The following is a 19057-nucleotide window of genomic DNA, read 5'->3' as shown; positions in this document are numbered from 1 at the left end:
GCTTTCTTGCCACCATCCTTGATGTAATTCCAGGTCAATAAATATGCCATGAAAAAGAATGAATTCCTAAAACCCTGGGAACACAGAGTTGGGCAGGAAAGAAATATGACCCTGTTCAAAGACGTGCATTGAAATTGCGTTGGCAATATTACTTCTAGTGTCTGATAATTCTGTGCTGTACTTTTAAAGAATAAAAGAAATAAGGTTCTTGTAAATGTTTTCTTAAGTAATATTTTAAAAATATAATTGTCTGCAGAAGTAGAAGGCACAGCAAATTCTACACTGCACTGGTCACTTGCTGTTGACCATGTCTGCAATGTTACAGTACCATTCAAGCTATATGACTGGCATAAATAGTTTTGGTGCCATTGTCTTAGACAGAGGTACTTGTGGGAGGAAACAGCTCTTTTCAGTACTGTGTTTTTCACCCAGCAGACAAGATATCTGAGGGGATAATCTCAAGCAGCCTGTGAATATGGGGGGAAGGAGTTCTTGCTTTGCATCTTCTCCCCTTTATCTCTTATGTCCTTTTAGAAGTACTGTTTTACTGCTGGTGATACTTGTGGATGGCTTTGCTAATCCCTCTGAAGGTGCATGAGAGAGATCTTCAGACAAACCATTTGTTTTCAGCTGTTATTCTGACACACTGACAAAATTTGTTAAAATGCCGTTTGGAAAAAGGGAAATAGTAGTCCTACTTTGAAAGCAGAGTAACTTAGCAAAATTTAAAAACCAGAAGTTTTTACAGGACTAGGAAAACAATGTTTTCTTACGTGTCTAGTTGTTTTTTGGGTTTTTTTTCCTCCCCATTTTTCAAAGGTTTGTTGACCCCAATGAGATGGAAGAATTTGCTAAAGAAAAGCTACATGGTACTATAAAATGATAGAACTTCTAAAGCAGCCTAAAAGGAGGGGTCACTAACAGATCTTCCATCCTAAGATACACACTGGACTCTGCATACAGACCCTACCCAGAAAACTACCTACTTGGTAATATCATGGACCAAAGCATATCCCAGTGATGTGTCAGTCCTGGGTATTAAAATTTTCAGGATACATTAAGAAAGTTGCAGGGGTTTCTGATAAGGCTATATATATTGCTGAAATGTGCATCTCATAAGAATTTATTAAAATAAAACAAATGTATTTCATTTCAAATCAATCTTAAAAAGTGAAAAGCAATTTTTAGTAAATAGGGATCAGCTTTGAGTGCTACTCATTATCAAACGCACTTTTGAATTTCTTTCTTTCTTTCTTGGTTTGTTTTCAGTTTGTGCTTGTTATATGCACTTGAGGTGACAACTCTAAAGAATCTTCTGATTAACCTTTGTTACCATAGAAACAAGCAGTTTAACCTTTCAGTATATTAAGAAAATATTTTAGATGTGTAATCACCCTGCTTTCAAAGAAAACATATTGCTTTCTTCAACTAAAGGTAGAAACCCTCTTCTTTTTTCTTTTTTCTTTTTTCTTTTTTCTTTTTTCTTTTTTTCTTTTTTCTTTTTTTTTCTTTTTTTTTAGCTTAAGCACTGAAAAAAAAGTAGTAACCTTAACTTCAGAGTTAATGTTGATTTAGTGAGTAGTTCTATAATATAACCTTTGTAAAATCTGTGTGTAACAGATTTTAAAATTAACAAAGGTGGCTGTAATTGACAATAATTATTTTGCATATATAGAAAAAGAGATGCACATATATGTATCTATGCATATTTATAACACATGCATTTATAAGATACATTTAATCTTAAAACGATCTTTCAGTTAACTTTAAAGTCAAGAAACTTTGAGGAGCCTTTCCTTTAGACAGCTAAGCTCAGGCAAATACACATGCCCTGAGATATGTACATTCATTCTTATATGCTGCATGCTGGAACAGTGTACAGCACATGCATGATTGAATTTACACTGCAAAAGAGATAAAATTATTTTCTCATATTTTCTGATTTATCTTTTCTAAAACAGGTATGTTTATTTTTTTCTTAGGGAAAATAAGACAAGTTTTTCCTGTTGCTTGAAAATGCTTTCTCTGTTCTGTGGCCTGAAACAAACATATCCATTTTAAACTTAATTTATAGTATTCAAATTGCATGACACATTAGTCAATATTGCCCAATATTATTTTAGCATAAAAAATTTTTCAGTAGTTTATGTCCTTAATTCAGTATGGAATATCCGTTTAGTCAGCTGGGGTCAGGTGTCCTAGCTGTGTCCCCTCCCAGCTCCTTCTGCACCAGCAGTCTACTCGCTGGTGGGGTGGAGTGAGAAGCAGCAAAGGCCTTGACTCTGCTTAAGCACTGCTCAGCAGTAACAGAAACATCCCTGAATTATTAACATTGTTTCCAGCACAAAACCAAAACATACTCTGTGTAAGGGCCCTTTCTGAGAAAAGGTTTTTTTCATTTTCTGGGTGCCAGGCTGCAGAGTGATTACGCCTTAAAATGTAGTGAGGAAACAACTAACACTAAATCTGGGTTTCTGAACTTATCTGCAAATAAATTCTATGCACACCTACCTGCAATGAGGGGCTTCCCAAAGCCTCCCAGTGAGGGGTGTGCCCATAATTCTGTACACACCTGTCTACGAGGAGGGGTGTGCTCAAAGCCTCCCACGTCTTAAGTATCGGGGAAGAAGAGACCTCCTTAGATGGGCATGGAGGGAGTGAATAGTTTGGTGGAGTATGAACTGGCTGTAAAGGTGCTTTGCTGCACATTGGTACATTCTGGGGCAGAACTTGGGTGGATAAGTGATTGTATGTAACCAGCACTGATGTATGCAATGAAGGATCTCACTTGGGTCTGTGCCTTCATATGCCACAAATGGTACCTGAACAGGGACTTGATGAAAAAGGAAAAAAAAACCAACCCTGTGGCATAGCCTAGCTGAACCAGGGAAGACAAATATGTGAAGATGGATACATGAGTGCTCTCATCACCACTGCAGGACAGTAGGTGAACAGCTGGGAACCATGGGGCAATCATTAATACAAGAATAGAAAAATTGGGAACAGAAAAATCATATGGATGTTTTGGACTGAAATAGCTGAAATTGCCCTCACCCATAGTTTCTGCATTTTGGGCAAAACTGACCGAGTCATCACATTCTGGTGAGTCGTCTGAGATGATAGTCTTTTGAAACAAACATTCCCTTGGTAATCACGTTTATCCTCTTGCAACAATAGGATATCATGTCCAGTAGAGGCTGCATGAATTTTATTCATGTATTTGCAGCAAGGAGCAAGAGAAAAACCTGAATCTTTCTGTGCTGTTTTGCAACTATGACTAGATCTGTAGATTTAAATTGTACTGTGCATTTTATTGTCAAAGATATGAAAGGAGACTTGAGCTGAAGCAGTTCTGAAAGCAAGAGAAAGAGAGTATACTACGGTGCCTTAGATCAGCGCAGAAAGGAGGCTATGTGAAAGGAAGATGTGGAATTATATCTCCAATACCAGGCAGGGTGACCAGCTGTGTGGGAACAACTCCTGTACAAAGCTGTAAAGGAGCTCAGACCTCAGTTAAAGATTTTTGGACTCAGATCGGCATTTATCATGACCTTGTACGCTGCCATTGCAGAAGAATTGTAATGACCCGATATGATTGTGAAGTGCTGTGTCGTATGATGCTTACCTCTATGCAGCATACAGTTTGGATAATGGAGTACTGGGATCAAGCTGCTGTGCAGCCAATGGATAATTCAATGAACTTGAAAGATATAGATCAAGGGCCTTGGTGAACCCCCAACTGGCTTGTTCAATCAGCTGATCACAAGCATCCTACCAATGATGAGCCAGAGAAAAAGCCAGAATAATGTGGATCTTCCTGATGCTTCTTGCTTTGCACCTGGCATTGCCACTGTACAAGCTGTAACAACGTTGAATAAGTTAGGATGTGATATGAAAAATAGTGATGTGTGGGTTTGTTATATTGGTAGGGAGTTAGGGCCATTGCTGTATGTCTACCATGTTTGATGAACCTGATGTAAGCCATGATACAAAGGCCTGTTCATCAAGCTATGATGGTTCAAATTCGCACAGCCTTAACCTTATCCAATTTAACAAACAAAAAAAACGGGAATTGTAAACACTGTTTCTGAGAAAAGGCTTTGTTCATTGTCTGGGTGCCAGGCTGCAGTGATTATGACTTAAAATGTAGTGAGGAAACAACTAACTAAATCTGTCTCTCTGAGCTTATCTGCAGATCAGTTCTGTGCACACCTGTCTGCAATGAGGGGCTGCCCGAAGTCTCCCACAGCTTAAGTATTTGGGAAGAAACCTCCTCAGATGAGCATGGAGGGGGTAAATGGCTTGGTGGAGTGTGAATGGGCTGCAGAGGTGCTTTGCTGCACATAGGCATGTTTCAGGGCAGAACTTGGGTGGGTAAGTGATTGTATATAATCAGCACTTATGTATGCAATGAAGGATCTCACCTGGGGTCTGTGCCTTCATATGCCACAGTCCTGTACTAGCTACTATGAAGACAACTTACTGTACTCCAGGCAAAGCCATCACACCAGTCTGAATTAAAGACACAAACTATTAACTTTTTTTTCATTGTTAAAAAATCTTGGGCACTATTGATGCTGAGTCTAGCAGATGGTGGGGAGTTAGGAATTCTTGTTCAATAAAAATTAGATTCAGGCCTTGCACATCTTGAGGTTCATTAATACAAGCACTTTCAGTTATGAACTGGACCCTGTTGTTTATTTTCTTCTGAAAGTTATCAAACCAAAGATGGAAGGATATAAGAGGTTTTATTTAAGATTAAGTTCAATTATCTTTACTGCAGCATTTCCAAAATTTTTTTAAACAGTAAAAAAGTATATGTGTTTGCAGTTTTATGATTCTTCAAGAGTGTTTCATGAATAATTCACACTTTGTATGCACAATTTTTAGTCATGGCTTTACATATTGATACATAGGTTGAAGAGAAGGACTGTATTGCCTTAACTGTATGTTTACAGCAAGTAATTCCGTGTAGTTTACATTCACCAGTGAGCTACAGCATAGTTCTTTTAATTTGAGACACATGCTGAACTGAGAGTGCAAATTAAATATCATAAACTAAGTATAAAAGGACCTTTATTAGAAGCCATGTTAGGCCTCTGAGCATGTCTGCTGAGAAATCAGTTGAGAAGGCACTTAAGAACATGTACTTAGGCAGTTAATAAAAAATTTGGAGTTTTTTCTTATGGCAGATCTGGTTTCTGAGTATACGCCATATATTAGATATTTGAATTATACAAGTTATCAATTATAATATTAAAAAATGTTTTCCCTCTTTTATTAATGTTCTCTCACTTGTAGCAGTGGTCAATCAAGACCAGACTTGAATACAGGATGCTGTAGCATTTTGTCATTTAGGAGGCCCTTGTTAATAAACATGACCACTTAACACTGTTACTTAAGACATATGAGTTGTTGGAAAATAACTAGAATATCTTTCTTTCAGGAGCTCTAAACATGGAAAAGAAGCCTTGAGGCCAAATAAAAATAAAGAAACTTACTAATTTAAGTGGAATGCCAGATGACTGAAGTAGTGAACTTATTTCTGGGTTTTAAATATCTTTGATATTATCTCAAACATAAAGTTATTAACAGAACTGAGAGAGGTTTAGAAAATAAATTGCATTTAGCTGCCATAGTAGATGTGTTCTTGCCCTCTTGGATGATGCAGGTTATCCTACTTGGTTTTCTGTATTGGAGTCCTTAGTCCTGCCACATCAGACATATGCTGGTCTTCTCTAAGTTCTGTTTCATACCTGCACTTGTGCTATGCATGTCCTTCAGATAATCAAGGGCTTTTAAAATATTACTCAGGTGCCTCAGATTTACCTGTTTCTACATCTGTGTCTACACAGATGGATATACAAGGACCTGTAAGTGGTGGCGTATACTCTCCTAGGAATGTTTTATATAGTCCTTGAAAGAAAGAGTTGAAGTCTCTCTCTTCTGAGTCAAGTGCTCTGCACATTGGAGCTTGTGAGTTATGGACCTTTAAAACTGTTGTCTCCAATCAGTGGTTCTTCATTTCCTGCTGCAAAATAGAAGCTCAACTTTACTGTTGCAATGTGGCCCCTATGTTTTGAGAAGACTCATGATTGCTGACCTATATCAGGTGTGATCATGGCATGCCTCTTGGAAATGCCAAGATTTTAGGTGGTGGAATGCTTACCCTGAGGATCCCCATCCCATAACCCATTTTCTTAGGATGAGATGGGTATAAAATTATCTGAGCCCTCTCAAGGTAAGAATTTAAGCATAACAGTCAAACTTCACTTGAAATTTAAACACAGTAAGCTGCTTTTTTGCCAGTTAGTTTTTTCTTAAGGAAAACACAATGGAAAAATCAGGGTCAATCAGGGAGAAGATGCTTTGTGGTTCCAGTTTGTACTATATTATTCATAAAGTCTGTATTCTTTTGCCTTGCAGCTACAGATTTATTCTCCCTCAGTCTCTAGATATTGATACTGTTGAAGACCAGGATAATATGCTCTGATTCTAATCCTGAAATTTGATTTCCACCTACACACATTAGGTTGGCTGGGAGAAGTTATCAGTGCCTGGTGTGGTAACTGGGTTCAGTCTAGTCAACACTTACAAAGAATATTGCAGAGGAAGGACACATGTAGAAACCTGCCCCAGTTCCAGAAATGCTATCAAACAGCACTTATCTGTTTGCATGATTCAAGTTGTGTTCTAGGTCAGCCTTAATTCAGGGAACATATTTAGGCTTGTACATAAGCTACTTCTGTTCACAGAAACACATGCACACACCATTAGCTTTCAATACACACAAGGTACTTTCCAGGGGAAAGAAAAGACTTTACTGAGAGAAGCAGTAATCCTGTAATCACAGTCATTATACTGCATGAATGTTGTTGAACTGTGAGATATTAACCACAATGCTTTCCTCTGTTACCTCCTTAGACTATTATGCTCAAATATAGTCTAACCTCTTCCTCCCCCCCCTCCTTCTCCTTCCTCCATCCTTTTAATGTTTTTCTTTCTACCTTTATTTGAATATAATTCAGACAAATGTTATCACTAAAGAAATAGTATCAGACATGTGGCTTCTTTAAATGTAACCAAATATGAGAAAATTTGTATTGTTACTATGATTTATTTCATTTAAAAGTAAATGACACCGTATGACACCAGTATGTATCCATGCATGCACAGATATGCATGCATGATAGAGTTGACTACACAGGTAGATTACAGAGCAGGTAATTTAGAGAAAAAGTAGTTTTATAAGATTTACTATTCATGTTTAATTTACATTACTATAGCTCATAATTATTTAGAAAATTTCCAAAGAGGAAAAAAACTACATAAAAAAGTGACTGACATTTTAGTACCAGATGAAATTGTGCTGTAATGGAATTTCAAACCACTAGTTTGCTGTTTTCATGTAGGAATACCTGTATAAAATTATTCTGCATAGGAGTCTTTAAGAAAGACTATTTGATGACTTTAAGGCTAGTCTGAAGAATCTAAAGTGAAAAAGGTCCATTTCTACTTTGTGATGATTAATAAAATTCATAATATGTCTGAGAAATACTGAAGTAAGCTGATAAACATGTACTGCTTTTGAAAAATGTTTCCAAGGTTCAGAGAGGGAAGCTAGACTTACCATCATGTTTGAAGGCCTCTGAAAAGTGATAGAGGTTTGTTGGGGAGTGATAATGTTGTGCAGCTCCTCTCCAGCCTGGTGAAGATACACTTCCTAATGAAGGACTGCTTAATCGTGGTCTGTTCTTTGTGTTAAATGAGGCTAAAGGTGAACTACCAGATTTGATTCTTAGTATAGCAGCATATGAAGTGGGGAGTCCAGGAACAGCTTCTGAATATTCTGGGGGAGGGGGGGAGGGGAAACAAGAAATGAACATTAAATAAATACAAAATCTATCACTTTTCAAAATAATATTTTGTTATGCAGTAGAAAAGTAGAAAAATTTTATCTGTAAAAGGGGTGTCAGAGACACCCCGGACTCCATGAGGGTCTCAGCTTCTAAACAGAACAGGCAGAAGCATAGAGCTCTAAGACAGAAAATTCCCCTGCAGTTTCAATACAATATAAAAATTAGGTGGTTATTATATTTCATTCTTTTGGTAGTATGGGTTTTCAATATTTAAAATTCTATTTCTATGACCCCAAATCACTGTCTGCCAAGCCACCACCTTTCCTTCACAGCTTTACAGTACTTTGTGTATGCAGTACAGAAACACTGGCTAAAGTTAAATATGCTCCTCATTTCAACAGTACTCTGCAAATCAAGTGAGCTAGCTAAAAAGCCCAAGAGCCATATATGCACAAACCTGTCTGCCAAAAACATGCATATGCCAAAATCACCTCCTTTTCTATTTCTGTAGCTTCCTTTTTTCCCCTTTTCTGCCTGTACTTAAAATTTCATTGTCTACAAGTACAGAATAGTGCCCAAGCTTTTGGTCCCTGTATAATGCCAAATATAAGAGAAATAATTAAATAGATTAAAAATATCACTCAGGAGCTGCAGGAACAAAGTAAGCAGAACTTTTGAAATCAATAGTACTTGACATAGCACAGTCTAAAGGGCATGACAAGAAAATTTAAAAGTATGTTCATAAAGATGAGCGAAGGGGCTTGAACTGTATATCAAGTGCTTAAGAAAGAACTGATTTTTGGCGGGACAGTGAAAGTGGTTGGCAAGAAAAAAAGATTATTGTTCTGCCATTTCCACTGATGATAAATATTTATAAACTGGACATTCTTCAAACTGGCAGAATGTGAACGATGAAAAACTATGGGTGTTCAAAAGCTTTGAGTAGAAGCACACTCAATTGAAATACAATTTCTGAAATACTAGGTCATGGCTTTGCTGGAGAGCTTTTGGAAAAATATTCTAAGCGTAAATATAATTTAGACTATTTCATATTTCAAATGGTTTAAAATTAGAGAAATATGTATTTTACTTTATGAAGATTGTGATGGAGAATGCTTAGTCTTTCGGGTTTTGGAATAGGTCATTTCAGTACAATAATCAGTGATTATTTTCTCTGATCAGATGTTAAGTGTTTACCTCTTCTGCCTTTTAGAAGAGGCCAGAATTTGGAAAAAGCAGATGACCAGTATTTTAAAATTACCATTTTCATCTATGCAAACTATACATTTACAGATTATTTGGTGATGCCATATCTCATTTCAAATTTGGATTTAAATACAAGTTTTTGCAATCATATGGGAAAAGCATAAATATGGAAGGTCTGGTTTATTTTTCATCTTGGTCTCACAAACAATCTACTTTATTATGTGCATCATGCTGTTTTGTACATCATAAGCATAATATCTTTTCTGGCATGCAAAGAGAGGGAAAATACAACATTGTCATGATAAATTAAAATGCAGTATGAAACTATCTTATAGGACCTCTTGAAACATTGTCATTGGAATATAAATGCGATTTCACAAAAAATATCTTGATTGTCTTTTAATAAATTCTTCATATATTTTGCAGTATTATGTATTTTAGTTCTTTTAAAGTAAAATTTTCCATAGAGGAGAAGTGAAATCCAATCCCAGGGGAATATTGAAAAAAATCTTTTTAAAAAAATCATATTAAAATCCACCCCCATGAAATAACTCATTTTTGTTCTCTTTTCCCTCAGGTTACAATCTCAAGATCATTGAGGTTTCTTGAACAATTATTTTTTTATATTTGTGACTTATTTTGGTCTCACCAAATACTAATTTATCTCATTTTAAAATATTTTTGGCCTTACAAATATAAATTATTTCAGATAAATAAGCTGCAGTAGAAATGTCCGTGGTTAAAGTTATCACATTAAATGCTTAATGCAGAACGGACATCTTTCTTGTGAGCAGAGAAGGAAGATATTTCCTAGGGAATATGGATACATTTAAGGGATAAGTCTCTAACACATTCTGTGTCAGAGAACGGAAATGTTTGGTGGTGAATGTAACGGCCCTGGTGGCAAAAAAAAGCCAGTTAGTTGGGTGCTGTGGAGCTCCTCAGATCCTCACAGCTCAGATACCCTGATATCCCTAGGGTTTCTGGTACTGTCCATGGAAATGCTGCAGAAAGTCTGGAAACAGGCAGATTGGGATACAGTTCTGTTTTTCCTCACATGGAGATGGGATGTGGCTAGATTGCAGCTGATAACAAGGATGCAAGACACCACACAAAGGACACTTGCTCTGAAAAGACACCACTTCTCTCCATCTTTTAAATATATATCAATCTGCTTGTAACTCAAGGAGAACAAATGGTCTGTAATCTACATGAGATGGGCAAAGAAGCAGGAAGAAAATGCTAAATTGCAACGTGTGGTGTCACAGAACTATTCCAGTATGTACTTTTATACATAAATATAATATATAATTGTAACAGTGATAGATATTCTGTTTCACAGTATCCATTTCTATAGTTAAAAAAAAAATAATGAAAAAAGTGGAAACAGCGGTGATGGCTGTTGGGAAGACATTCCTTCAGTGTGCAAATGGACATAGAAGAAATACACACTGGAAGGAGTTTTACTTTATAATAAAAAAATGCAGATTTGCCTTTGGTCCAAACTTTACAGCGCAGCATAAGCCCTAATAGGATTTCAAAAGGAAACATGATTGCAATCACATATATAATGAATGTACTGTTCCTGGAGTATTTTCTGCAGATACAGGCAGTTTTCTATTTCTGGCATGGTATTTTAGCTCTGTGCTATTTGCCCTATGGCAATGGACAGAATTTGGGAAAACTTTATGTCAGTACTTTTTCGGCAAGTGATAAATACTTTGTGTGACTGAAATATAGTATTATTAGGCCGTTAAATGTACTATATGCCATATATATATCAACAGTAAAACTCCAGTGTCTGAAGACCTTTTAAACTACGTAGTCCATTTGTTGATAGCAAAATATAGTTCCTTAGATGATGTTCCCGAGTATATCAGATATTCTAGCTTGAGAAGATTCAAATATATATTCATATGTCATTTAATTGGGAAAATTATGAAACAGTCTTCCTTGATGGGTAGACAGAAAGACAGAAAGGCTTCCTGTGCAAGCTAGAAAGTCTGAGCTGTATATTGCTTTTTTTGCAAAGAAATGGAGATTAGCAATCAGAAATTAAATACTATTAATCCTGATTCTTAGATAGACTGAAATCTCCAGTGGTATGCAGCCTCTCTGTCTGCACAAGTTTGAGTCAAAGGGCCGTTTTTGTTAATGTAATATTTCTCATTTTATGCTATGACTGTCCTGTTTCTTTGCATACATGACACAATAGCCTACTCCAGTAAATAGGATTCAACAACCCCGAAATAGTTTTGACAACTACTTTTTGCTGAAATAGTATGTGCAGACAGCTTGGTGAAATAAAACTGTGGTTCTTTTCCCCTTAAAAATAATAATAAAACCCCCTTTAAAAGACTTTGTTATCTAGTTGAATGGGGAGCACTTGTTCCACGTGGTAAATCCAGGGTTTGAAAGGACAGAAAAATCAACATGCTTTCAGATGTATGTAAAGTACCTTGGGAAGAAAGAGAAGGAAAGGATACAAAAGTCACCGTACATGGTGAAAAGGTCTTGCAGTAACAGCAATATTACGCAAACTGGTTTCTGACCTTTCATGGTATAATTGTTTTGTTTGGCTGGGATTAGTGATCAATGTGAAATTTCACCCTGACTCTGCTGCTGAGTCATGCTCATGGGGATGCTGTATCCGAGTAAAGTTTCTCTTGTAAGACATAATTGGAAATAGTTAATAACTTATACGTAAGCAAATATTCCTTGTTTTGTTTACTAAAAGCCTGTAACCTATGAATATCACTGACAACTGGAGCAGAAAGCATGCTTACCTTAAGACAAAACCTACTTCCTAATCCGAACATTCATCTCCAGAGATTTAGACTTCTGTACTGCCTAGTTGCAGTGGCTTAATTAGAATATATTTTTATTGGACTACTATTTACAATAAAATTATTCCTTTAATTTGGTTTGGATTACACTTCTGAGACTTGAGAAAATAAATTTATTTTCCATTATTTAAGTACATAGTTAAACTGCTGGAGAGTAGGTGTTAGATGTCTCTAATGTGTTTTTTAGCTTTACCAGTCTACCCTTCAAATCCCTGAGAGATTTTATCAGACCTATGGGTAGTTCTCAAAACTGCTGCACTTGAGTTTCACTATGGAATTATATTTTCCCTAAACTCATTCTTTGAAATGACTTAAGTATTTGGGATGAAGCATCCAAAGGTTTTTCAGCTGCCAGCAGACATAGATAAGGAATATATAGGCCTAAATGGTAAAGATATTAAGCAACTAGAAACAGCCACAATAAAATCAACACCTTGGATTAACCTTCATAGTTCTTTGCACTAGAACCACCAGATTTATAGTCATTTTAATAACAGTATGACAGTTTTAAGATAGACTATATTTTTTTTTATTCCAAGTGCACATTTTCTTATATGTGATTTCCAACAGCAAAGTATGATTTGAATTAGTTTTGGTAACTTTTTAATGAACCTGTGTCAACCCATTAAATTATTCATGCATCTTTTATTATTTCCAGCACGCTGTTCTTCAGCCTTTCTTTGGTCAGTTTCAACACAACAAGGAAAAGCAGCACCACAGGTAATAGAGAAACTGTCTTCTACTGATTACTGAGGGTTTTTTCTGTTCAAAAAAAGCAAGATCATTTGAAAGATATTTACTCCTGTAATTTACAATAGGTTTGTCAGGTTAAATTTGACTTTTCATGTGTGCTGTGAGGGAACTAAGCTGACTCTGAGTGAAAGGGAAACTTTTCCCACAGGATGGTATATGCTTATACACATTCCTTAGGTGCAGTCCATGGGTACAAATATAAACCACAAATACTATCCCATTATATTTTATCTGACAGATTTGTTTCAAAGGGCACAACATACGTCAACATAGCTCCAACCATGGCACTATGTAATTTTCCCAAAATACATTCTTTCTTCAAACAGAAAGATGACAAAGCAAATTCACTGAATCTATCCCAAAAACTTCTTTGCATACTGTCTTTCTAATATTTGAAATCTATGCAGAATAAAGGATTCTGACTCTTGGGGTGATGTTTTGTTTTCCTTCGTTCCTTTTTTTTTTTAACTGACTCCTGGTCAGTTACTAACTCATTGACATTTCTCAACTATCTAATTAAAATGTAGTTTATCTTATAATACTTGCAAATGTGACCTTCATTTGTGTATTTTTGCTAGCTAGGATGTTTAATCAAATGTCATGAAGAATGCTAACCCATTTTTTTCATTGTAACTTTTAATTATGTTGTTTCAGTGGAAGCATTCAGTCTTCTATGAAAATAGCTGCCTTCATTCTGTAAACTGGATTGTATCATTGTTGCTCCCCAATTTTTTAAACAGAAATATATTTTCTGTCTTGTTCTGTGCATGCACATTGGTTTCCTTTTAGACTGCTCCATGACATTTAGCTTGGCAATAAACTGAGAGAAATATGCAGGAATAGTAGGAAACAGTTGATAAGGTGTCTATCCAGGACATCTCTTATGAGAACTAGGATTAATACTAGAGAAAAAAGTGGAAGCTAGCAGATTTTCTCAAGAACTGGTTTGCATTTGATCCTCCTCTGCACAATTCCCACTGTCTGTGGTTTAGTTTACATGTCAGAGATTTTATTTTAAAGATACTATTATATCCCAGTTTTTACTCAAAATGACAGGCAATGCAACAACATATGCAATCATCAAAACCAAACCAAATAAAAAGACTGAAACCTTCACAAGGCTTAAAAACTCATTTTAAACACCTGGAATCTGGATGTCTACATGTGAGCTAGTGAGGCTGGATTCACTTTACAGGTAGTGAAGAGAAAGAGGAACACGATATGTAATGTGATGGACATGCTTAGTAAATGTCTACTTTTTTGCCACAGCCTTTAAAAGTAAAGTGAGTAGCTGAGATGTCAACATTTCAACTTGTTCAGATATCCATTGTCTTAGTCCTCTCATCATAAATCAGTCAAGCTTCATTTGTGTCTTTTCTGCTCAAAATGTCCGGTTGTTCTGTGGAGGAGTGAAGATCAAGAGATTTGTATTGTTTCCCAAAGCAGCAGTGAGGGATGATATAGAAGCTGGAAGCTCTCAAGGAAAATATGCTGTTGGTCTTCATCAACCTTTTTCACCATAGATTTGGTAGTATGGAAAAGGGAGAAAATTCATCTATTTAAGATGGTCTTTCCTTGTGGAGAAAAGTAGTTTTTTGCCAGGACTTTGGCCAAATGAAAAAAAATCTTAAATCCAGTAATTATTCTGTTGAGCTTTCCAGTAGTTCGGCATTCAAGGAAGATACACAATAATTTAATTTGAAAATCCAAAATAGCCTCTCACTTCATAGAATTTCTTTTCTCTTAGAGTTCTGGTCTTATAAGGCAGCAAATTTGAGAACATAGAATACTATGGACAGATATGGAAAAAAATAAAAAAAAATAGGGATATATTTTGTTTTCCTTTAAAGTAGCAAAGGGAAAGTGCTTTGAAGAATTAAAGCATTGACTGAAGGATAGTAAAGAATATTTCCAGCAGCTATTAGCAAATGAATCAGTATTTTTGGAATATTATCCTGTTACACTTGATTTAAATATCATGAATTTTTATGGGGAATTATTTTGAATAATACAAAGATGGTTTTGTAGAGTTAGTCACTGTTTCCCTTCCTACTGAAAAAAACAATCTATTTTCTGTCTTACTTCCACTTCATACTTATAATGCAGCAAATAGGTGACTCAATATATGCTCAATTATTCCCACTTTGCATGCAACATATCCACCAGATCAAACAAAATATACTTTAAAATAGAACACTTAGAGCTACAGATTGATTACAACTGCAAATAACAAAAAAAATAAAAGCAATAATATATTCCAATTATGGAAGAACATTTGTCCAAAGTTAAGTAATTTTAAAAGTGTTTTGAGATTATTGTTTTTGTTTTCTATCAAAACACTTAATATTTTCTCTTTCAATGCATGCTGGTATAGTATACAGATTTCAACTAGTTAGGGTATGTTTCTGCCACAGCACAGGCTTCAAACACACTGATTATGTTAAATAAGTGCTTTGCACCTTTTTCAAAGTCTCTGCAGTCACGTAATGAAAAGTGGTTCTGAGATGTAAAAAACATAAAACTCTTCTTTGAAAACTCTTCTCATGAACTTATTGAAGGAAAATTTAACTGCAAATAATATTTTTTAAAAAAACTGTATGATTTAGCATATTCCATGTAGCTCAATATTTATTACTTCTGTTTTATGCACTATTTAGGAGCACAGATGTGTCTGACACTTTACCAATATGTGGAATTTTTCTGCCTGTTTGTCTAATACAAAGGAATTTTAGGTCAGCTTTGTCTGAAAAATATCACTTAGACCAGACAGTGTAGATAGATGAGAGCATCACTATTCTCATGCCATCCAAGAGAGAGATTGTAGAAATTGGCAGCTTCTACATATCTTGTAGATATTTTCTGTATATCTATGGCCTGAAGGAGCAGTGCTACTTACTAGGTGTAATTTGTAGGCACATGAAGAAGTGCCCTAAGACTCCTAAATGGTTTCTGTTTGTCAATTTTTAGATATATTTCACTATCCTACTTCTTCAGGTACTTTTCATACAATATTTTTCAGCTCAGACGTGACTTGTATTCTCTAGCAGGAAAGTCTGGAGCATTACTAATGTAAGATCCATAGATTAGCCTACACTGCATGCTTTTAATTGAAATCTTAACTTATTTTCCCCATGGCTGATGATCATCACAGTGAGCTGTCAATTCTGAATGTGAAGGGAGAACCAAGTACCAAAGGTCAACTATTTTAGCACTAATCAATTAAAGTAATTAGATGGATAGAAATCCTTATTTATAGCCCTTCCTTCCTAAAATGATATGCATATCAGTGTTAGGTAGACAATAATAGATCAATCCACAACAAAGGATAAACTAGTAATTGACATTGTTAATATAAAATGCTTGATTAAATTATTAATGCCACTATGAACACTGAAGCAGTCAAAATCTTAATAATCAGTGTGCGAAGGAAACTACCTGCTGATTTTCTTGGCAATAGAAATATGTATACATTAGTAAAACTCTGGGGTTTTAGGAGATCAGACAGCTACTTTGCCAGAAAAACAATCTTGGATGTTGCTCACTTCTCAGAAATATTTTGAAACATCCTGAACTAACTTGAAAATACCAGTTTGTCTGCTGCTGCCTAAACACAAGCTCTGGTACTGCCTTAAAACTACCAGATGTTTCTTTCAAAAACCACATTTGTTCTTTCTCCTATGTTCTTCAAGCAAATAAGTTGTTTTCCATAAACATCTTTATTGCTCTCTCTTTGTATTCCCCCAAACCAACACCTGAAACCTTGTTTTTTTGGTGATGCCAGTGCATCCAGGCCACCTGGAGATGCACTGTGAGAGTTATTATTGCTTTCTGTTTTATTGTGTGCTCATCAGACTTCTTCTTTTGTCTGTTTTACACAATAGCCTTGCTAGTGAGGACTATGTCTCTTTGCTTGCACTTTTATCTGTCAGTAAAACAGGACCCCTACATGTATCATATCCTAGCAGAAGTAGCACTATCATATCCTAGCAGAAGTAGCACTGACACCAGATTGGTGTCTTATGGTGTCACTGGGGCAGTGACTGGGCTGAAATGGGGCCGTGGGCGTTGGCCAGGGTGGGGGGAAGCCCTGAAGAGGCTGGGCAGGGTTGATCAAGCCTAGTAGGGCCCTGACAGCAGCCTTCCTCCCCAGCAAGGTGTGCCTTATGTCCTGCAGAGACCTGGGCCCAACAAAGACCTGCCATGGAGTGGTTTAGTTGCTGTGGGATGGCATAGGGCTACTTTAAGGGATACAGGGCTGGGACGGGGAGTGGGAAGCTTGGGGCTGGGGAAGCGGGATTCAGGCTTCCCATAAGGAGGCCTGGCAGGCAGAAGAGGAGGACAGCAGAGCTGGGTTCAAACCTGATCAACAACACCTACAGTTTCCATGTTAAAAACAGAAACAAAATGATCTTAGAATCACAGAATCATTTAGGTTGGAAAATACCTTGAAGATCATAAAGTCCAACCAATAACCTAGCACTGGCAAGTCCACTACTTAGCCATGTCCCTAAACCACTTCTAAATAAGCACCACATCTGCGTGTCTTTTAAATACCTCCAGGGATGATGAATCAGCCACCTCCCTGGGCAGCCTGTTCCAGTGCTTGACAACCCTTTAATTGGAGAAATTTTTTCCTAATATCTAACCTAAACCTCTCATGGTGTAACTTGAGGCTGTTTCCTCTTGTCCTATTGTTTCTTACTTGGGAGAAGAGACTGACCCCCACCTCGCTACAGCCTCCTTTCAGGTAGTTGTAGAGAATGACAAGGTCTTCCCTCAGCCTTCTTTCCTTCAGGCTAAACACCCCCAGTTCCCTCAGCTGCTCCTCATAAGACTTGCGCTCCAGACCCTTCACCAGCTCCGTTGCCCTTCTGTGGACATGCTGCAGCACCTCAATGTCTTTCTTGCAGTGAGGGGCCCAAAACTGAACACAGTGTTTGAGGTGCGGCCTCACCAGTGCTGAGTACAGGGGGACAATCATTCCCCTTGTCCTGCTGGCCACGCTTACTGATACAAGCCAGGATACTATTGGCCTTCTTGGCCACCTGGGCACACGGCTGGCTCATGTTCAGCTGGCCATCAACCAGCACCCCCAGGTTGTTTTCTGCCTGGCAGCTTTCCAGCTGCTCTTCCCCAAGCCTGTAGTGTTGCATGGGGTTGATGTAAATAAGATCTTTACCATTATAATGCTGATCAATTAACAAAATACTGAAAACAAAAACAGTTATCAGCGTATATGTATATGAATGAAAATTGTTCGTTTGAAAAGGAGGCTACTGCTGCAGGCAGAGCTTTCATCAAGACATAAGCACACTTCACTATTCAAATGGCTTCCCTGTTTTCAAACCTACTGGGATGGAAGAAACTGATAGTTAAGAGAAATTAGCCACTGATTTTAAAAAAAATCAGCTGGAAATTATTTTAAAAGCATATTATTAGTTTTTATACATCATAGCAAAAGTAGGCATATTTTCATCTTTGGATGAAAGAATCTGTGACATTTTTCATCAAACAATGGAATTAACATGAACAATAATGTCATAAGGTTTTCCTGAAGTAGTGGAAAACAAATACTTTCTGAGAAGAGATCATGTGTTAATAAAACAGAAAAACTAGAATTTGACAGGTTTATGTAATTCACACATTAAGATTCATTTGCAAAGGTAACAGCTGTATAATGTATGATTTGTTTAAAGAATTTTGCAAAATTTCCTTTTATTATAAGGGAATGTCCACAGTTTGGAAGCTGTGCAAGTAAACAGAGATCAAGTTAACATTCAATACCATGAGTAACAGAGCAAGAAATTCTATCAGTGGTTTATTAAAATAACAAAATAATCCACTAAAAGTTTGTCAATTAACATGTAATTTTTTAGAAGAATCAATTTTACTTTGACATAGAAATTTCTGGATAAGTTTGTGACTAGCACAGAGAAATTTATGATTCACAGCTAAAGTAAGCTTTCTTTAAATTGCAAGATTAATTAAAAGTTACCTAGGATAATGCAAGTTTTTCTGTTCCCTGTGATACAAATACTTACATATTAACCCAGTTCTCTGTGTTTATGTGCCCAGTGAAAGCAGACAGTCTTTCATCCCCTTTGAAATATCTCGTGGTTCAAAACATTTTTATATACGTTTTTTTCAGCAGCTAACGTATTCTTTTCAACCTTTGTGTCCTTCTTTAGTTCTCTGCTTTAGCATTCGTTAAATTTAGTTTGCTTTAGCATTCGTTAAATATTTTACAGTGCACTGTCCACCTTGCCTTGCATCTTCGACACCTTTATGTGGCTTAAATTTCCCTTAGCAATCCTATGAATTAATCACTGGGTATATTGTTGGTCTAAACAGCTATTGCTAGCAATTAAACAATCCTTACACACACAGAGTAAA

General features: G+C 36.5%; 1 protein-coding gene across 4 annotated transcripts in view; it reads right to left on the bottom strand.

The window, feature by feature from the left end:
• Window positions 1–19057, bottom strand: part of CNTN5 (contactin 5) — a 678174-nt gene that overhangs the window by 248321 nt on the left and 410796 nt on the right. For 3 of the 4 annotated variants that reach the window (XM_056329576.1, XM_056329574.1, XM_056329575.1), the window contains one exon: window positions 7631–7849. The exons of the other annotated variant lie outside the window; for it this stretch is intronic. In XM_056329576.1, coding sequence (XP_056185551.1) covers window positions 7631–7849 — 219 coding nt within the window. The remainder of the gene's footprint in view (window positions 1–7630; window positions 7850–19057) is intronic. 4 annotated transcript variants of the gene reach the window in all.

This window comes from Falco biarmicus, chromosome 2, assembly GCF_023638135.1.
Source record: "Falco biarmicus isolate bFalBia1 chromosome 2, bFalBia1.pri, whole genome shotgun sequence".
In the NCBI taxonomy this organism is placed as follows: Eukaryota; Metazoa; Chordata; class Aves; order Falconiformes; family Falconidae; genus Falco; species Falco biarmicus.
This window is presented reverse-complemented; position numbering and strand designations above follow the sequence as displayed.